Source organism: Dermacentor silvarum, chromosome 9 (genome assembly GCF_013339745.2).
Source record: "Dermacentor silvarum isolate Dsil-2018 chromosome 9, BIME_Dsil_1.4, whole genome shotgun sequence".
NCBI classification, from domain to species: domain Eukaryota; kingdom Metazoa; phylum Arthropoda; class Arachnida; order Ixodida; family Ixodidae; genus Dermacentor; species Dermacentor silvarum.
In genome coordinates this window covers 120,326,583-120,348,455 of record NC_051162.1, presented here as the reverse complement: position 1 = coordinate 120,348,455, position 21,873 = coordinate 120,326,583, and the positions used below count along the sequence as shown (strand labels likewise).

Here is a 21,873-nt window from a genome sequence, read left to right as displayed (position 1 = left end):
TTTTCCGGAACCGTAAACGTGAGCGGCCTGTATGGTGCTGCCACCTGGTGGCGCAGAAATCAGACAGACAAAAAACGGCTAATATTGTAGTAACCAAGTGTATTCTACTTCTCTACTGGTGTAAATTTTCGGCGGCAACACGATTACGCCACTGTCGAACATTTACACCAGCAGCTAAGTAGAATACATTTGGTTACTGCAATATTAGCTGTTTTTTGTCTGTTTGATTTCTGCGCCACCAGGTGGTAGCACCATACAGGCCGCTCACGTTTACGGCTCCGGCAAAACGCCCCAACGCCCGGTCCGCCCCCGTTTACTAGATTACCGGACAAGCTAAACCTCTCTATTAGTGGTGTATTTGAGGTACACGTGTGATGCTTAAATTTTGTCCCGTTTAGGTGTACTATTCAATACAATTTACAGAATTGTGCTACCATGTTTCATTACTGAGTTGGAGTTGTAAACATCATAGTTTCGTTCTTGAAAATTTGTGATTGTCAACAATCTCTTTAAAAAGCACAAACGGCCTAAATCAACAATGAGTTTCCTACAATCACTAGATTCCAACTTTCTCTTTTGAATTCAACAAATTTCGTCAAATTTGGTGGAGTGGTTGCCGAGAAAAACGTCTTTTTTTTTTCTTCCTCTTTTCTATGTATTTAGAAAGGAGTCTCCTATCTAAAGCTTCTTCTTATGACTTCGCTCTTTTCATTGTGATTGGATAGTTCCCGACCCCTGTTTTTTGCCCATTTCCCCGTCAGGTGTTCGTTCGTACGCTACAAAATCACTTCTTCCGTCCAGAGCGCACATCAAGCGAGTTTTCAGTGTTGCTTCAGCGGTGATGCTCTCCCAAGAAAACGAGGGAAGTTGACCGTACAAAGTTTAATTACTATAGAAAAGCAATTGTTGGCGATGGTAAACAACGCGTGAAAGGCTACAGAGGAGGCGTTGAAAGAGCCAGGCCGGTTTGTTCTATTTACTGGATTTGTGCAATGTGAACAAAAGGCGAGAAGAAAAGTTACGCAAAAAGTATAACTAATTCGAAAATGAGATTTCCATTTAATTACTTCTCTCCACCTAGCGGGTTTTTGTTGAACTATTACGTCAAAACGTATAACCTATTACTTTTTAGTAATAGCTCGGGTACTTTCGGCGCAGTAATTGGCCACTTAATCGCTTGCATTTTTAAATATGAAGCAAAATGAGATTATTTTTCTTTCTGTAACGTGTACAAGTCTGATGCAATTCGCGTAGTGGGCGCTTGCTTGTTATATCGCTTTATTTCAGGTAGCCAGGACAGCAGCGGTGGTTTCAATGGAATCACTCACGTTCCGGAAACCGCAAACCGAAACTGCAGCTGAGACTGCGCTCATAATCGCACAGGTACACTTTAATCGCTGGTAGAACTGCGTATTCCATAGGTCTGAGCGCTCGCGTCGAGTATTCACGTAGCTCCTCCAGGTCGACACGTACTATAGTGGCATACGCAGGAGCACACGTCCAGGCTATCGTCGATGACGTGTATCCTTAGCTGGACGACGACACGTGTCTCGTGTCTGGAACCAACTCGACACGCGTCGCATATAATTCTTCGACGTGACACGGCTTCGCCGATGCGAATCAAGTTGGAGATTGCACAACCTAGTAACGGTTACCCGACGACCTTGATACTGCCGAGCCTATGCTATCCGGCTGATGACCGCACGGCGGACGTGTGTTCGAGTTGTCTGGACCAACAGGAATGCTGTACGGCGTCGTTGGCCCGCCGGCGATTGCAGCGCCTCGACTCGGCGACCTCTGAAACTTCACCCAGACCGCTGTGACCAGCAGTCCTGAAACCACGACAACTACGACGCACACGCAGATGCTCAGTATCACCAAGGTTCGGTCTTCATCTGGAATTAGATAAAGAGGGCTATGATAAGATATGGAACGCAATACGTCGAACATTCATTAGTTGCACATTGAACAATATAGTATGTCAATTCTAGGGGTTTACGTGTCGAAACCACGGTCTGCTAATGAGGCACGCCATAGGGAAAGGGGGGTGGAGGAAGGCTCCGGATTAGGTTTGACCACTTGGAGCGGTTCTTTAAAACGACGCTATATAGAGAAACACTATACATCAGTTTAGACTGATAAAATATTCTGCCAAAGCTGTATTTTCGTTAATTTCATGGTAATGGATAGATTAATTGAGAAAATGAAGTTCAAACTTCAATTTCTTAGAATTTCGCGTCGAAACTACAGAGCCGGGTCAGCGTGACAGCCACAAATTTCAAACCATTCTTTTTTTTTTTTCGTATTTGGGCCGCTGCGGCTCAATAAAAGTTATCGGTGCTTTTCTAAGTTCAGTCTTTGGCTCTCTTAGAATGCAGTGCAGTTCATCTTTTGCGAATGAACAATTAAATAGGCCCGGGCAGACGGCGTCAAAATCCATGAGGTCACGGCGATTTGTTGCGGGAACTTCAGGGTGGCGGCGCCACCTGTCTCTCTCTTTTCTTTCTTTCTTTTTTTTTTTTTGCGTCGTCTCTTGCTGATTAACCCTCTTCTCAGGGCAATTGGGATGCATGTTCTTGGGTGGGTATTGCAGCAGGGTAAGTGACAGATACAGCTCCAATAGTGTGTTTTTTTCTCTACAGTCCCTTTAACGTGCCCCCAATGCACGGTACACGGGCCTTTTCTGCATTGTAGCGATTTGACCCTGTTGGTTGTACATCGGAAATAGTTTGAAGCGCAAAAAACACAGACACAAAAGAGCACATGAGACACAGACGAACGCTCGTCTGTGTCTCATGTGTTCTTTTGTGTCTGTGTTTTTTGCGCTTCAAACTATTTCCTTTTCTGCATTTCGCCGTCATCGGAATGCGGCCGCCGCGGCCAGGAGCGAAACCCGCGACCTCGTACTACACCAGCGCCACCACCACCGCGGCTGCGTGTGGTCCAACTACATTCTTTCACCGTGGCCTGGGCTATCGTAGCGTTCGTAGCTTCATATTTTGCTTGTAGCGCGTAGGTGGATCTAGCATGAAGGACAGTCGTGGAAGAGGAGGTCACTTAATTCACTCGAACGAGCCGAACATCAAATTCTCGATTCGAAACGGAGAGTATTCGAATCGTGCTCGTAATTTCAAATATTTGCACCGTTCGGTACAAACTTAATGCACTGCTTGACGTGGCTCACCTCGGCAACCTTTCTCGTCCGACGCGTCGCCGCAGTTGTCGCGCTTGTCGCAGCGCCACCTAGCGTCGACGCAGCGACCGTTGGCGCACAGGAACTGGGCGTCGGATTTCGAGCCAGTGGTTGTGCAGTTACGACCGTCCGCTGCGTGAAAAAAAAAAAAATGTCGCAGTTTCACCCGAAACGCGAAAATTAGTAGAGAGCTATACGGAGTAAGGATAGCAGTTTTATCAGCTGTATAACTTGAGCCCAAGGGTCGTCAACTCCGCCTCACAGACTGGGACGCTTTCCGGCAGGCCAGAGCCATCACCTCTCTCTCCGGTACCCAACAGCCTTTGGAAGATTGGGTCGCATCCTTGCTGCAAGATGTGAGCGAAGCAACTAAATCGGTGCCAGAGGAAGCCAATCTGCAGGAGGCAGATAGCAAGTTACTGCATATGTGGGAAGCCCTCGCCAGTCTGCAGCGCAGATACCAACGCAACAAGCTCAACCGAACGCTCAGAAAACGCATTGCCACGCTCGCCCTTCATATCGAAGACTATGCACAACAACTTACTCGTCAAAATTGGCACAGTACATGCGACAGCATGGAGCGGCAACCAAACCTACCCAAAACGTGGAATATCCTTCGTTGCCTCCTCGATCCGGCCAACAGCAAGAACACACAACAGCACAACTTGCAAAAGATTATTCACACCCATCCGGGCACGGACGCACAAATTCTTCAAGAGCTAATAGACCGCTACGTAGGACCTCAACCTACTACACCCGCTCCAGCATACACTGGCACCGCTAATGACCATCTGGACGCGCCCATACATTCAGCAGAAGTACGTGCAGCCATCCTCGCACTCCGCCCTAACTCGGCCCCGGGACCTGATGGCATTACTAATAAAATGCTTCGCAACCTAGATGAGGATTCTCTAACAGCCCTCACGGCTTATTTTAACGAGTACTGGCAATCTGGACAACTCCCTCCACAATGGAAAGAAGCCAAAATCATTATGATTCCCAAACCCGGGAAGCGCCTCCTACTCGAAAACCTCCGCCCCATCTCACTTACTTCATGCGTCGGAAAGGTCCTGGAACACGTCATTCTCACACGCTTACACAAACATATGGACGACAACGATCTCTTCCCCAATACTATGGTTGGCTTCCGCGCTAAACTTTCTACTCAGGACATCATGATTCAGCTCAAACACCAAATTATCGATGGCGATAAAAGCTCGAGGCTGGACACCAGAGCCATCTTGGGGCTAGACCTAACTAAGGCTTTCGATAACGTCACGCATGAGGCCATACTGACCCAACTGGCACAACTCCAGGTTGGACACCGAACATATAATTACGTCAAGGATTTCCTGACAGGTCGCACTGCCACCATCACCATCGGAGGGCTGCAGTCGCCAATTATTCACCTTGGCAGCAAAGGTACGCCGCAAGGATCGGTTCTGTCCCCGTTTCTGTTTAACGTGGCCTTGCTCGGATTACCGCCTGCATTAGCTAGCATCCCCAACCTCAAGCATAGCCTCTACGCGGACGACATCACCCTGTGGGTCACCGGGGGCAGCGACGGGGACATCCAAGACACGCTGCAGCAAGCCATCAACGAGGTTGTTGCATACGTAGAACCACGCGGCCTTGGTTGCTCCCCACAGAAATCGGAGCTCCTTCTATACAGGCCTACGTGGGGAGGTCGACGCCCAGACCCTCATCCCCCCGAGATACAACTCCACGTGCATCAGCAACTCATACCTACAGTGCCTAGCATCCGTATCCTTGGCTTACGCATCCAACAAAACGGCAGAAACACGGAGATGCTCAAGCAATTGAATAGTCATGTACACCAAACAACTCGCCTCATAGCACGCATCGCAAATCGACATCACGGCATGAAAGAAAACAACCTCATTCGTCTGGTAACCACCTACGCCCTTAGCAGGATCACCTACGTCGCCCCGTACCTTCATCTCAATGCGACTGACAAGCTCAAACTCAACACCATGATTAAGAGGGCCTATAAGCAAGCCCTACAGCTTCCAATTTCCACATCTAACGAGAAACTGGATGCCCTCGGCCTTCACAATACCATAGACGAGCTTATTGAAGCTCAGCGTATAAGCCAATATGAACGACTCGCCAACTCCACCACGGGCAGACACATTCTGCGCACCCTAGGCATAACCTACACCACCCAATTCGGACCAAAAGTACCCGTCCCTCCAAACATTCGCGCTCAGTTAGTTATATCGCCCATACCTCGTAATATGCACCCAGAACACAATCAGGAGCGACGTGCAGACAGAGCTAAACATCTACAAAAGCGCTACGACCACGCCGCAGATGTAGCCTACGTGGACACCGCGGAATACCCCCATCAGTACGCCATGGCGGTCGCCGTAGTCGCGGGCTCGCAGTACCACCTCGCCGCGGCCGTATCAATACTCGCCACTCAACCCGAAGAAGGAGAGGAAACGGCCATCGCCTTGGCTTATGCCTCTACCAATGCACACTACATCATCAGCGATTCAAAAACGGCCATTCGCAACTACACAAGAGGACTCATAGCACCCCAAGCACAGAAAATACTCTCCGACACTCCCGCCTCAAGGCAACGCCGCGTACAGATCATCTGGGCCCCTGCTCATTCGGGTCTGGCTGGAAACGAAGCCGCCCACGATGCCGCCCGAGCTCTCGCACACCAGGCGCATCATCCGTCTCCTGGATCTTCCAGTCCTGATGAGCCCTTAGTTCTGCACCGCGGACACGCGCGCGACCGCATGGTCACATTCAGAGAAATCCTCCTCCACTACTGCAGAGAGCGATTACGCTACCCACCAGCACACAAAACACTGAATAAATCACAATCCACCACTTGGCGACTACTTCAGACGCGAACTTTCCCAAACCCCGTGCTATACCACCGAATTTACCCCGATGCATACTCCCCACTCTGCAAAGCCTGCGAGGCCCGCGCTGACCTCGATCACATCATCTGGGCATGCCCGAAAGCTACACCCACCAACACTCACCGCACTAACACTACACACATCATAACTACGGCCGAGCAGTGGGAGACTTTGCTGCTCAGCTTGGACCCAGAAGAGCAGCTCTGGGCCGTCCGGATGGCCGAAGACGCCGCCAGAAAACAAGGGCTGGCCGCCGTCTGAGGAAGGGGAGGCCTGGGGGTTAGTCTCCCAACCCCCGCCGCCCCCAGACCCCATCATGGACAAAATAAAGTTTTATCTCTCTCTCTCTTGAGCATGCAGCAGCACCAGCAACGCAGAAATGTTGTCGACGCCGTCGGCGTTTTGCCCGCGTTCGCTCCGAACGCGCTCGGCGTTGGTGACTGTTGCTGGTGCCAAGTTCCAACGTTTATACAAATATGTATAAACGTTGCCTCTGGGGGTGGCTCGGAGGTTTTCGACGAGATCAGAACGGGAGACTCGCCGAGCAGCGTCGGAAGTCTTTACCACCTTCTCGCCTCGCAACGGTTTTTATATAATTACGCATTTGGTGCCGCAGCTAAACGTCGCCTCCCCTCCCTCCCTCCCGTCCCCCCACGGCCTTTCGCGCGACAGAAGAAGTCGCGCTTGCTCTATATACGTATATGGTGATTGTAAAGGAGGAAAGAGGCGCTTAATTCTGCAGCCCTTCAGGGAGGTTTAGGCGCTGAGCCGTGCTCCCTCAAGGGCTGCAGAAGATAGCGCCAACCTTTCCCTTTCCCTCAAGAACCACTTATCAGGGAGCGCGGCGCAGAACGCGCGTTTGCTCTCCGCTGTGCGTTCGTTCCCCGTGAAAGCGCGCGTCCCTCGCGTGCTTTTACTCGCACATGCAAAATCCGTGGAACAGTTTCATTAAAACGATTCCTTCCAGATATTTGGCGGACTTTTGTTCCTACATCTAAAATTTTTTAAATTCACAGGGTCTCTTCTGGTGTCCCTAAGACGACTTGAGGGCGAAAGCCCAAGTACCGAGGCATTAAAGGCGGACACATGACGTACACATCCCCCTCAATTCGCTTAGTCTATACTTCGCTTATTCATCCCTCTTAATTCGCTTAGTGTACCTTGCTTAGTCATCCCTCATCCAAATTTCGAGGGTTCGACTCCCACCCAAGGTCATGGGTTCGAGTGCCTTAATTACCTCTGTCTTAATCGGCTGTGCCTTAATTAACCTCGCCTTAATTACCACCAAAGGTGGTGTGTCCTACTCCCACCAGACGTCTATAGGGTTCGACTCCCATCAAAGGTCTGGGGTTTGTAGCCTTAACATCAAAGCTCATGGCTTCGACTCCCACCAAAGCTCGAGGGTTCGTAGTTTTTTTGTACCTTTTGTGTCGCCGACGCGTTTTCGCTCAAGGTCGACTGACTGAGACATAAGGTTTTCACCGTAATAACTATCAGGTATCATATATACTAGGTTTCATTCATTGACCGAGGAGAAATTTCAGCGTCCCAAGGGTACGCGAAAGGCCGCAGTGCACGCCGTTGGCGATTACAAAATGCAGAAGCTGACAAAGAAGGGACGGACCTGTGAAAAAATAAATTCGCTCGAATCGCCGCATGTGCTCGCAGTTGATGTACTCAAGTACCGCCCTCTATGTACTGCTTGGCCGCATGCAGAACACTGAAAAGATGCCACGTCGGGCATTCTATACCTGGCTCCGTAAAAGCCGTCAGTAGCACGGTAAAACCCCTGTTGTCGACCGAGGCGGTGTAGAAGTTCCATTTGAAGCGCAGCTGGTTGCCCACCGAAGCGTACGTCTTGGGGTAGGTGGTGGCCAGGGATCCGCAGAATCGACTCACCAGAGAGTCCAGTGGCTGAACCTTGGCGATCGAAAGGGAGGACCGAGAAAGAAAGAATGAAAGAAAAGATAACTACGCACGCGGTTAGCAGCTCTGCACTTGTAGAATGGGAAGAAGGTGTGAGAAAGATATATCGGAAAGACAAATCCCGCGTGTTAATTATCAAACGATTCTCGACTCGAAGCTCTTCCTCCAACTCCACCGATTAGGGTGCCTCAATGACCGCGTGCTCCGCGCGCATCAAGGCACACTACCACCGATTTGAGCATAGCGCCACCCCTCGAATGAATGAGGCATTACGTTTCTCAAGAAATTCCGCGGAATGTCATGAAGAGCAGTGACCGGATCTGTCGAAGTGCGGCGCTGACATCCACTTTCTCGAGACGAGGTAGAGCGTTGAACGAAGGAACGTCTTACAATACGGGGGAAAGGGCGCAGATGCATGCATAGGAACGTTCGGCTCTGCCACAGGCGGTCTTGGAGTACAGTCAACTTCAGCAAAGGATTGTGGGAAGGAATAATAATCGACTTCACGAAAGAAACTGGGCCTATGCCGAAGGCGGTCCTATGTCACGTAGCGTCTCAAAGCGCTTTAAGTGCCACGAGGGAACGATGGGCAAATCTGGCGCGCTTTCGCGCGATAGAAGCAAGGTGTTAGTACGCGGCGAGACGCACGTACCCGTCAACCGTTGCTATAGATATACACGTGGGAATGGGCGTGGCAGGTAGTGTCGTGCGTGCGTCTGTGGCCCAATGGGTTAAACTTAGCCGTGGTTTAATTACCACCACGAGATACGGATGCCTTTATTGAGTGACAGCGTGTATTAAACGCGTTCTGGGGTCTACTCGACGCATAAGTCAGATGCGTCAATGAGCAACCGTTATACCTTTTCGCCCCGCGTTGAGCCTACCTGGCGAAAAAGCCCACCAGCCACGCCAAAACCCAGGTGGTGGACAGAGAGAGCTTTTCTTTATAAAATGAAAGGCGCAAAGTTACGTCTAGGAAGTCGACGCAGTAGTTCTCCTTGGGGTGAGCGTACATGTCCAGATCCTCAATGACCACGGTGATCCGCGATCCCGGTGGACTGGTCACTAGTAGATTGGACGTGCACCTTTCCCACACATTCCACCATGGAGCGAAGTCGGCACGTTGAGACCGGAGCGTGACTGTGGAGCGGTTGCCCATGGTCTGGAGCTGGAACAGCGTTTGCAGCTTTTGCTGACCAGACGACCGGCAGGTGTCGCTCATGTACACTGCATAACGGGAGCGCATCATCGTCATCAACAACCCTTTCTATATACACTCCAAGACAAAGCTTGGCTTCCCCAAAGATATTTGCGTCATTTGACTCCATTCTACGCCTGGATATTCCCTATAGCCTCCCCACGCAGATTGATGCTCTTCCGTCCTTGACTGGGTTTTCCGTTGGTGACCATAAAGTGGTCTCGCAGAAGTTTCTGTCATTTTTTTTTCAAATAAAAATAAAGAAACCTGCGCAGCAACAGAATGATTAAATCTTTGAAAAATGGTGCCACATGGATCTGGATTCAAGCCACAGAGGAACTGTTTCCGTTATCTGCTCTCGTTTATAGGTGGTCTACATGTACACACGAAAAACTGATCTCGAAGGCTATGCGTTTGCTGGAGACACGCGCCGAAAGCAATTGCCGTCATGTTTTGGACATTACTTATTTTCGAATAAAAGGATAAAAACTGGTGTCCACGAGCATAGATAAAGGGCCCGAGATGGTCACAGCGCTATCGCAACAACATCGAGCCGCATCGCTGAGTCAGGAATGTCGCGCGTCTTCATAGCGCATTGAATCCCAGATACCGCTTCCACGGAGTCACATAAATGATCTTGAAGGCCATGCTTTCGCGGGCCGCATGTGCCGGAAGCGATTGCAGTAGCCGGAAACACGTCATGGCCGCCACGTTTTGGACACAATCCAGTGTGTTTTTGCAGCTCCGCTTTCTCGCGATGCTAGTGCCGGAGAAAAAGTGCAAATTTGATGAAATCGCCAATGTAAAATAGATAACAGGAACGCAAAAGTAGCGAGAAAGGTTCGCCACAGATTCGTAGTGCATGCTCGCGATAAAGTGCAAAGCTTGATTTTAGGTTCGCTTGCTCTCTGGACTGAAAAGAGCGTGCAGAGTTTGCGCCTTCGCCGAACGAAAATGTGTTAAGGCAACAACAATGAGAAAGTGCGCGCCGGCTGCGCATTTATCCGCATGTACAGCGGCAACAGCTGATCGAGCAAGTCGGTGCGCTGCTGCGGGCCATGTTAAAGGTACCAAACTGAGCAGGTTGTAATATTTCGGCAATCCTGGCGAGGCCAGCGTGACGTATCCAACTTCGCCGGCCGCTGTCTCGCACGCTCGAAACACCGGACTATCTATCCGCGCCTTAACAGTGACTCAAAGCAGCAGAAACGTGCTTGTACTTTTCCGACCATCCAACAGTGCACGAGTACTTCGGTTCCACGACCAATGGGTTCAAGAATACATTGGTGATTTTCATCAGAATCTCGCACGGGTCCGCTGTCACGCCAGATGTTTGCACACACCGTGCGACCACTTCAGCCTCATTACCCACTGTGCCTCTCTCAGATCGGCTAAAATGATTTGGTCAGCGTAAGCTACTCGCTTTCCTTCAACAAAACAGCGCAAACCGGCAGCACACTGCACGAAAATAATCAAACTACAGTGTACTGTACATCAAACACAGCGGTTTCGGCGACGCGGGGACCTCCGTATAACCGCCATGTTGCACAGTGTAGCCAGACGTGGCCAGTTTTCGCAGCGCCCCCTGCAGTTCATTTGAGTTGCGAGATATGTGTGCGCGCCATGAAATGTGTATGACCAGGTGAAGATCACTTGTGGTGACTCAGCTCCGAAATGGGCCAAATGTGTATGGGTGCGCGAGAATATTCGAAGTTTTTCAATACAAATCGAAGTCCTTGTCATTCAATTCGTAAATTTCATATTAAAATTCGTTGTCCACTAAAGTGGAGAATATTTGTTTCTGTTTTAATATAAGGGATGATAGTACTAAGTGGTGTCATCCCTTATAACTCTAAAATATGATTTTTCGGAGTACTACAGGCAGAGACCGTAGCAAGTGAGGAATATTGCAAATGATTCTGAGGTGCAGGAGAGCCACTATCACTAGCTTACCACTATCGTTGAAAAGAAAAGTGTACAATCATTGCATTCTACTGGTGCTAACATATGGGGCAGAAACTTGGAGGTTAACGAAGAAGCTCGAGAACAAGTTAAGGATCGCACAAAGAGCGATGGAACGGAAAATGTTACTTCTAACGCTGAGGGACAGGAAGAGAGTGGTGTGGATCAGAGAGCAAACGGGGATAGCGGATATTCTAATTAACATAAAGGTAAACAAAGAGCTGGGTAGGCCATGTAATGCGTAGGATGGATAACAGGTGGACCATTAGAGTTACAATATGGATACCAAGAGAAAGGAAGCGCCGTAGAGGACGGCATAAAACTAGGTGGGGTGATGAAGTTAGGAAATTTTCAGGCGCAAGTTGGAATCAGCAAGTGCAAGATAGGGGCAATTGGAGATCACAGGGAGAGGCCTTCGTCCTGCAGTGGACATAAAAATAGGCTGCTGATGATGATGATGAATAATCACCATGCCCTGCAGCCTTGCCAAGATTGCTTCAGTAGTAAATATTACTCATCTGTAGCCAATTTAGCCAAAGTGAAACTTCGTTGCCATTAACCTTTAAAGCTATACTAAAAAAAAAAGTACACTGAAACGCTTCCTTGCTCTAACCAACTTCAAAAACAGATTTAATGCTTAGCTCTACCCTGTTTTGTCACAAATATTGCAACGCCATTTTTTTTTCGGTCCGCATTGTTCAGTAAAACACTTCGCATCGTTTGATCGATTCATTCGATGAAAATGATAGTGTTCTTAACTACTGTGTTGTCGACATCTCCGCAAACTATATTTTCTTCAATTATTATAGAATGAAGACATGGGGTATTGGGAACTTTTCGATAATTGACGTGCACAGTCAATATAGAAAGCACAAACACGCACAAGCATACCAACAGAAACAAAACAAAAATAGATTCTGGGGTTTTACTTGCGAAAACCACGATCAGGTTATGAGGCACGCCGTAGTGGGGGACTCCAGGCTAATTTTGATCGCCCAGCTGAGATTCATTACCGTGCCTCCAATGCACAACAAACACGCACACACAAACGCACATATAAAGAAATTTAATCTAAAGATATTTGGGAGATTTATTTTCTCTGGTGAGTATAGGGGAGGGGATACGTTTAAGAAGTAGGGGTGAAGCTATTGCAAAATTGTGGCCATCAAATTGAGTCAGCACGGCATTTCTACAGTCGCACAGTTACGGTGTAAGGCACATATCGACATTACAATAATTAACGAGACGTCGAGACGTCCTAGAAGCCATACAGTTACTTCATTGTAAGCGCGACAACTCAAAAACACGCGAAAAAAAAAATAGAGCCATTTATGACGTGTCAATTGTGCAAGAAACGGCCTTCGTTCTCCTTAATCTGATTCACCGGAAAGTCCACCAGTCAGCTGACAATCGGCGTATTGTTCCCTCATTGTAATTTTCCGAATATCTTCTATATAACCATGAACGAAGATTGAAATGCAAGGCTATTACTTCCTGAAGAACAATTTACCCTCGCTATAACAACGCAGTTTGTTCTGCCTTTTTTTTTTTTTTTCATCGTCTGAACGGCGGCTTACGTCAAAGGCGGCCGGTACCAGAAAAAATAAATAAAAGGTATCGCTGTTATCAGCGAGATTACACCTGTTCCGGCGAACAAACACATCGCCAATTCAACGCCATGGCTTTAACCTTTTTAGGGTAAGACGACATTTGCTACGAGTAGAGTATAGCACAGACACACGCCGATATCGACAACATTTCACGTGATCTTCGCAATTCCCGTGCAGTCGTGCAGTCCTAGTAATCCTCTAAGTTGTGGTTATTGTCACAACTCGCTATATGTCACAACTCGAATATAATTCCTTTGAACTACGCACTCCCACTAAGCACACTTTCCGCATCACGTATTGCATTCGGTAATGAAATACACGAATGTCTGCAGGTTGATCGGATACGTCCTCGACGCCTCCCCCCCCCCCCCCCCCCCCCCCAGTCAATACATGTCGAATTAGCAACGTAGACGTGCGGCGTCCACCACATGGACAAATCTATCAAAGCGCATCATAGCGCAGTTGGAATTCTTAAAACAACCGCACACACGAATCCAACGGCCACACTTCATAGACTCACGAGTTTCCAAGTCCAATTCAACCGCAACCGCATAGCAGACGAAACCGAACATGGCGAGCAGACGACACAGGGCGGCCATGTCTTCCCATTGTTTGCGAAAGCGGTGCCTATGCGCACAGCCAGTAGGTCTTATCAGCTATCCAATGCAAGAAGAACCGTTGCTTAAGCGACGCATGTAGTTTTTATGCTGTGTTTCTTCTCTTTTTTCTCCCAACGCCCACAGGGGGGAGGGGGGCTTACATTAAACGTCCGCGTTGTTTCGACGGCCAACCGTCATGCGCAATACCGCGTGTATAGAGTTCAAGGAGCGCCAACGGGGTGAAGCGTTATTCCTACGCGATGAAAAAGTAGTCCCTTAATTGGAGTGGTGTCCTCAGCACTGCATTAGGTCTTGCGTAACAGACTGGTTCGTAGGCATGAAATTCGGACTCAAACTTAGCCCATATACGAAGTGTGTCAAGGCAAAACGAATAGCCTCGGAGCGATACGACGGTACGAAGAGGCGTTTGAATCTGCTACCTTGCTCCTGATTGGATAACGTCTCACTGCAGGTCCGGAGCTTATGTCAAGCCTCGTGGAAGTGCCAAGATATGGCGCGCTGATAACGGTCTGTTGCTTCCTTTTTCGGCTTTATCTCTTCTCTGTTTGCTCGCTTTTTTATTTTATTATTTTTTTTTGCGGGTATTTCCGAGGCATATTGTTCCGCAGGTTGACAGCGCTCTGTCGCTGTACACGTACGGCTGCGGACGAACTGCCGGAGTCATTTTTTTTTTTTTCTAATGTCGCGGTGATAGATTAATTTTAATGTAGCAATACGATACTTAACTGCCCGTGCCGCAATGCCGCTTCGTAAGCGCTAGCGATTCGGTGGCGACAATACAGGGCACTATTATTTCCGTGTCGAATGGATTTTTCAGTTGACGCTTATAGACGACGAAGTTGCTCAAACGTCATCCGAGAATACAGGACAAGGGAGTCGCAAGTTTGAGCTTGCCCAGTCTCCGTCTCTGTCGTATTGATTCTGTTTGCATGACTTGAATGTCTAACAAATACATTTATGTTCCATTAAGCAGCGAGTGACCGGGGTTTATTACGTTTAAAACACAATTCGCGAATATTCTAAATTTCGAATACAAATTGAATGGTGTTTCGCTTTCCATTCGTATGCGATTCAAGAATTCACTGTTAGGAACAGCTGAGGATGCGTTTCCCTTCGAATATAAGATATGACAACCCAATCGGAGACCCGTCATTAGCGCCTATAGGCGCCCTTTGCAAAAGCTCGGGCAACACTGTGCACCGAACCCCGCGACCTCGCGCTAGGGCCTAGTCATACAAGGTCTTTAAACCAGATTGTTGCTCTAGCATCCATTTACAATTTGTACTTTCGCAAAAAAAATAATAATAATAAAGTGGTTCGGCCGCGGCGGCCACATTTCGATGTGGCCGCCGCGGCCACATCGAAATTTAGATTTAGATGCAGATTTAGATGCAGAATAAAGAACCCCTGGAAGCGGTCAAAATTAACCCGCACTCCTCCACTACGGCGTATGCCATCGTATCGAAGTTAACTTGGGACGCGCAAAATCCCACAGTTTAATTCATTTTAATTTGACACTTATCGTGGTTTCGTAGGAGAAAGGTCGACCATAGCCTCCTCGATAACTCTCGAGTTTATCGAGGAAGCTATGGGTCGACGCACGCGAAGAGTATTGCGAGTGATTTTGGATGCAGGATTGTTGTGCAGAGCAAGGAGGTTTAATTGGCGCAGAGACACTATAGTTCTCGAGACGAACGCACCGGTGCAGATAACTTCTACCAAATCGCGTCCTGTCAAGTAGTATCTCCGAGTTGAGCAACATTGCCCCGCTTCATACTTGCTGTAAAAGCTACGCAAGCAGTTCGGTCACCAGAAATGTGTCACTCCGCGCTTTCCGTCTATGCCTCGCTGCCAACGGCATTTGCTGGAGCGAGCATGCACGTGACGCTGCCGCGACGGGCTGCAAATAATAAAAAAAAGTTGTCGCAGTTTCACCTGAAAGGCGAAGCATCAATTGCGATAGCAAATTTGAAGAGAGCTATACGGAGTAATGATATTAGCTTTATCAGCTGTATAAATTTGAACATGCAGCAGCACCGGCAACGCGCAGAACTGTTGTCGACGCCGTCGGCGTTTTTCCCGCGTTCGCTCAAAATGCCTGCGGCGTTGGTGACTGTTGCCGGAGCCTCTGATATAAATAGGCATTTGGTGCCGCAGCTAAACGTCGTCTCCCTTCCCTCCCCCTCCCCCCCCCCTCCCCCACGGCCTCTCGCGCGTCGAAAGAAGGCGCGTTTGCTCTACATATATGATGATTGTAAAGGAGGAAAGAGACGCCTACTTCTGCAGCCCTTAAGGAAGCACGGCGCAGAACGCGCGTTTGTTCTCCGCCGTGCGTTCACTCGCCGTGAAAGAGCGCGTCCCTCGCGCCCTTTCACTCGCACATACAGCGTTCGGCGGCGCGCGGCGACGATTTCATCTCGATTGACGTCATACGGAACTCACGCCCCCCCTCCCCCACAGCCTTTCGCGCGTCGGAAGAAGGTACGTTTTACTCTACATATAGTTGATTGTAGAGGAGGAAAGAGACGCCTACTTCTGCAGCCCTTAAGGGAGCACAGCGCAGAACGCGCGTTTGTTCCCCGCCATGCGTTCACTCCCCGTGAAAGCGCGCGTCCCTCGCGCCCTTTCGCTCGCACATACTGCGTTCGGCGGCGCGCGGCGACGATTTCATCTCCATTGACGTCATACGGAACCTCACGGCGACGGCGACGGCAGAAATCTGCTTTTGAGTGTCCATATAATTGCTATCGCAATAAAAAGGAAACCTGAAAAGAACAACAACGAAATGCAAATTGATCTAAAACAACCTATTAACAGTCGTTCATATGCACAGTTTGTTACATTTCAATAGTTACTTTTTCTTCCCTTTTTTTTTTTCGCTTAATGTTGAGTCTAAACACAAGAGTTTCACCTAATTGCTGGCAAAAACCCCGAACTATTTGTTAGTACGAACGCAGCCACTGCGGCAAGTATATCTAACCTAGCAAGTTGCACGCGATGTATGAAACGGAATATAGTTGGCCACACATAGCGAATGTACGTAAGGCTCTAATTGGACGGGGACGAAAAAATATTTTTTCGCGACTGCTGACGGAATGCAGCATGTTGAACATCCAGTGAAAGTTGGTAATGAAAAATTTTAATCTGGCTTGTTCAAAATTGTTCAGAAACTACAAGACATACTGAAAGAAAGTGACGTTTGTAGTATGATGCTTTGTGCATTCTCCAGTGAATGTTCACTCGTAATGAACAATTAAATATCGATAGTCATGCTTCGTATTTTCGTAAAAAAAAAATATGTAATCACCAGCTCAACACACTCAGTTAATTAATTATTCGCTGTAGGAATTGCGAGAAAGGAAAAACTGCTCTTTCACGACTGCTGACGGAAAGCGGCACGTTGAACATGCAGTGAAAGATTTTTAAATTCTGGGGTTTTGCAAAATTATGCAGAAACCAAAATTTGACGAGGCTCGCCGTAGTAGCGGAATACGGATTAATATTGACGACGTGCGTTTTTTTTTTTTTTTTAACGTGTACCCATTGGACACTACACGAGTTTTCGGATACCACAATGTCGCCATCGCGACCTCACGCTTACGCCATGGTAGTGCTTCGGAGCAACACCACCTAAATGGATGGCAGCCGTTCAGTACACATCGCGCGGCTTACTATCGTAACGACGTGTTATCATGAACCGGTACACCCCGATCAGTCCTTGACACACGGAGAGAGTCAATCGGATTTTGGATTTCTCAAGTGGGCCGTGCCCGACGGCAGTGCAATGCCGGGACGACCCGTGGTGCCGGTGGGGCAAGCCCCGCACTCGGCGCCGCGTTAGAAAAATTACTTTAATATCGTAAGACCCATAATAGGGCCGTATCAGATATTAAGCTGATAAGAACAGATACTACACAAAGGGAATTTATTTACACAATACCTCGTTACACGTTACTTAGTGTACATATATCTGCGGAACGTAAACACATTCTTAAGTATAAAATATCGTTCGTATACAATTCTATACACTTATGTTCATGCACACATATATTACATATGTTACATTACATATTACAAAAGGGCAATTCATTTACACAGTACATATTTACACATTTCTTAGTGTACATATCTCTTTGGAAAGTAAAAACATTCTTAATTACATATTCTCATTTATATACAATACTGTACACTTATATTCATGAACATATATATTACATACATTGCATATATTATCAAGAACACACAAATTTGTCAATACATGTCTCCATACACAAGTATACAAATAACACTTTCTCGTAATAATAAGTTATTTAATAATGTGTTGACTGTTTAAATTGTTGTCATTGTAATTAGGGGGGGGGCATTATAGATTATGTTAAAACTGGGTGATCTTCATTTGTATTTCGTTGTCTTTTTCTATTAGGAAGCGTGTATGCCACTTTTGCAGGTACCTCATTTCTTTGTTCTTCTTATATTGTTCATTTACGAACTTCCAGGCTGTCAGCCTGGCTTTCCTTATTGTAGGGTAAGTGGCTCTTACTGGCTTCCCGGACGTCTCGGCTAAACACCTTCTTTTCCATATACACATCATTATTAATATGTGTAATAGACTGTGAGTTCGTGTTTGTGTCGGTTTTGGGGGTTTTCCGGTTTGTACCATTTTATTTGCTAATTGCCATGTTGCCTTGGCGGCATTACAATCAAAAAGTGCATGGTTAATGGTTGCTATTTCCTGGCAGTTGGGACATTTCTCATTCGGGACGATGCCCCAGGCTGCCAGCCTTTGGCGTGTGGAAGTACACCCCATTGTCATTTCCATTCGAACTCTTTAGCTTCATTTGGCATTTTTATTCTTTTTAGGTGTGACCACTTTTCTGTTGTAGCTTGTTGTTGTTCTTCCTTTGTCAGTGTGATGTATGCTAGTTCTTCGCTGAACTGGATTGGTGGTGTTTTACTAAGTTGTAATTGCGGGGTTTTGGTGTTTAGTTCTCTCTTTGTTTCAGCTGCTTTCTTATAGAAGGGGAGTGGTTTTTCTGCGACTGGTCCAATGTATGGTTCTCTTGTAAACGTCTTTCGAAGTGTGCTTAACCACTATATTAAAAGGGGTCTGCCTACGTATTTTGTGTTATTTGTTAGTACTTGGACTGTTTTTGTGTTTAGGATGTGTGCTAGTTTTTGTACATTGGGGAGGCTAAGGCCTCCTGTGTTGTCTGCTAAGTAGAGCAGATCTTTCCTTACGGTTGGTGGTTTGTTGTTCCACAGATATGCGGTGATTACTTTTGCTATTCTGTTTGCTGTTTGTGTGGGCATGATTGCAATTTTTGCTGCGTAAAACGCGTAGGCACATGCTTTAGTTTTTATTATTTCTATTTTCCCTTTTATAGATAGGCCATAATTCTTTGCTTCTTGGCACGCTTTTTCTGTATTTGTGCAGGCTTCAGTCCATGTTCTATTGGATACACCTTTGTTTTCAAACGTGATACCTAATACTTTAACCGCGTCTAATATCTGAATGTCTGGAGGTAGTGTTTCTGTTGGGTATCCGAATGTGAGGGCTTTGGTTTTCTTATTATTTAATTGTGCACCTGAAACATCTCCGTATTCGTGAAAGACTTGTTGAAAGATACAAAAGCTACTACAGTCTCTCACGAACAGGGAGATATCATCAGCGTAGGCTGTTATTTTGACACATTCTTGTCCAGTCATAGGAAATCCTCTGATCTCTTTATTTGCGGCAACCTGCCTGAGGAGTGGGTGTAAGGTTAGGATGAACAGTAGTGCTGACAGTGCGCACCCTTGTCTTACGCCTCTTATTGCTGTTGTTAATTTCCCGTTAATCAGTGTTTTGCTTTGTATGTCTGTATATAAAAGATTTATGCACTGAATGAAGTCTGGGGGGAATCCGTAGGTTTCGAGTAGTGTAATTAGGTAGTCGTGTTCGACTCTGTCGGATGCTTTGGACTGGTCTACTGTTATAAGATATCCATTTAGTTGTTTGTGTTGCATGTAAGCAAAACTGTCTCTAATTAGTGTAAGTGTTGCAAAGATGGACCTTCCTAGTACTGATGAAGCCTGATAAGGTGTTATTATGTTTGGAAGAAGTTCGGTTAGCCGTTTGGACAAGAGTGTTGTTACTATTTTGTAGTCGGTGTTGAGTAGTGTAATTGGTCTCCATGAACCTGTTTCTGTGGGGTCACCCCCTTCTTTTAATATTAATGTAACATGTCCAATGTTGAAGGAAGATGGTTTGTGCTTGTTGATAATGAAGTTGTTAATCATTTCCAGTAAGGTGTCGCCTATTTCTTTTAGGAATGTTTTATAAAAATCCGTTATAATACCGTCTGGTCCTGGTGCTGTGGTTTGCTTCATTGTTTTGAGTGTATTTTCTAGTTCTCTCATTGTTACAGGTGCGCATAAGGAGTCACTGTCTGTATCTATTTGAGGGCAGTTGTAACAGAAGGAGTTTATCATGTTTTTCAGTTCTGTTATTTCCCTTGATTTTTCGGTTTAGAAAAGTTGTGTGAAGTGATGGACTAGTGTTTCCTCGATTCTTTGGTGATCTGTCGTTATAGTTCCTTCTATGGTTTGTATTTTCTCTATTCTATTGTCTTTGGTGCTTCTCATGTCATTGTTTTGTGCATACGTTAAATCTGGAAGTTCGTCTTCTGCTAGTTTTTGTTGCGTCGCTTTTTTAGATGCTTGGGCAGCTTCTCTTAGAGTTTCGTCGTATTTCATTCTCATGCATTCTAAGTACTCTTGTGTGGTGAAAGTTAGTTCTCCACCATTTTTAATGATTTTTATCCTTCTGGAGATTTCTGTAAGTGTCTTAGTTATTCTCTTACATCTGTATTTCCCAGCTGTTTCTAGTATTTCTTGCCATTCTATTTTAAGCTCATCCCATTCTTTCTTTTTCTATTGTATTGTGTCTATTACTGAGTGTTGTAGTGCTTGCTTTATTTTTTCTATACTTTCTATGTCTTGTAATAATGTAGTGTTCATTCCCCACGTATTTGGGTTGTTTAATCTACCTGGTTCCCCTGTTATTGTTACAATAATTGGTCTGTGATCACTTCTGTCTGCTAGTTCTTGTGGCAGTCCTTGTACTCTACAGTCTTCTAGGTTTTGTGTTATTTTAGGGGATGTGTAAATTCTATCGATTCTGCTTGTGGTTATTCGTGACATTCTAGTCGGCTCATAATTGTTTCAGTGTTTAACTATCCACGCATCAGACATTTTATTCTGTAATAGTAACTTTTTAAGTTCTTTGGAGTTGTACGTGGATCCTCCTTGTCCTGGTCCTCTTATGTCTCGGTTTGAGTCGAGGACACAGTTGAAGTCTCCTAGAATTATATATTCGCGAGCCTCTAACATGTAGTTCTTTAATTTTTTGAAGAATGTGTTTGTTTGATTTCTTGTGGCTGGTGCATATACATTAATTATTCGTACTCTTTTCCCATCCACAAATGTATCCATTGCAATCACCCTCCCTTCTGTGTCATATGTACAGTGTGCACTTTGTATTTGTTGGATATGAATATTATACCGGTGCCACAAGAGCGTGCGTCTGTCAAGGAGAAGAAGGCGTCTAGTTGAAATTTGTTTTTCAGTTCTATTACGTCTCGGGTTGTTCGAATGTTGGTTTCTTGTAAGCACAGTATGTCTACGCTATTGTTTTTCGCAAGTAGTTCTTTTTGTTTTTCTATGTTTCTAAAGCCTCTTACATTAAAGGTCAATAATTTTAACTTCCCCATTGTCGAATGCCGTGCAGGGGTTGGGAGCTAGCGTAGAAAAAAAAAAAAAACGACGCCATGGTAGTGCTTTGGAGAAACACCACCTAAATGGAAGGCAACCATTCACTGACATTGCGCTGCTTACTAACGCAACGAAGTGTTATCACGAACCGGTACACCCCGATCAGTCCTTGACACACGGAGAATTCGATTCTGATTTTGGATTTCTCAAGTGGGCCGTGCCCGGTGGCAGTGCAATGCCAGGACGACCTGTGGTGCCGGTGGGGCAAGCCCCGCACTCGGCGCCGCGTTACAAAAATTCATTTAATATCGTAAGACCCATAATAGGGCCGTATCAGATATTAAGCTGATAAGAACAGATACTACACAAAGGAATTTATTTACACAGTACCTCGTTACACGTTACTTAGTGTACATATATCCGCGGAATGTAAACACATTCTTAAGTATAAAATATCATTTGTATACAATTATATACACTTATGTTCATGCACACATATATTACATATGTTACATTACATATTACAAAAGGGCAATTCATTTACACAGTACATATTTACACATTTCTTAGTGTACATCTATCTTTGGAAAGTAAAAACATTTTTAATTACATATTCTCATTTATATACAATACTGTACACTTATATTCATGAACATATATATTACATACATTGCATATATTATCAAGAACACACAAATTTGTCAATACATGT

General features: G+C 46.2%; 1 protein-coding gene and 2 pseudogenes across 1 annotated transcript; all 3 read right to left on the bottom strand.

Annotated features, from left to right (window-relative positions):
• Window positions 1-1,256: 1,256 nt before the first annotated feature.
• Window positions 1,257-13,526, bottom strand: LOC119464181 (uncharacterized). The gene is made up of 5 exons (XM_037725039.2): window positions 13,310-13,526; window positions 8,990-9,246; window positions 7,845-8,013; window positions 3,185-3,325; window positions 1,257-1,895 (listed from the first exon to the last, which is right to left on the bottom strand). Exons 1-5 carry the CDS (start codon window positions 13,386-13,388, stop codon window positions 1,642-1,644), a joined length of 900 nt encoding a protein of 299 aa, XP_037580967.1. The 5' UTR covers window positions 13,389-13,526; the 3' UTR covers window positions 1,257-1,641.
• A 3,637-nt stretch (window positions 13,527-17,163) lies between these two features.
• Window positions 17,164-17,338, bottom strand: LOC119465442 (U2 spliceosomal RNA; annotated as a pseudogene).
• A 4,028-nt stretch (window positions 17,339-21,366) lies between these two features.
• LOC119465445 (U2 spliceosomal RNA) lies at window positions 21,367-21,540 on the bottom strand (annotated as a pseudogene).
• Window positions 21,541-21,873: the final 333 nt, after the last annotated feature.

Coding starts and splice junctions, on each gene's coding strand:
- LOC119464181 (XM_037725039.2), bottom strand. CDS start 13,388: ATGGCCGCCCTGTGTCGTCTGCTCGCCATGTTCGGTTTCGTCTGCTAT. Junction 3,326..7,844: donor GACGGCTTTTACGGAGCCAG/GTATAGAATGCC, acceptor TTTTTCACGCAG/CGGACGGTCGTAACTGCACA. Junction 1,896..3,184: donor GGACGAGAAAGGTTGCCGAG/GTGAGCCACGTC, acceptor ATCTAATTCCAG/ATGAAGACCGAACCTTGGTG.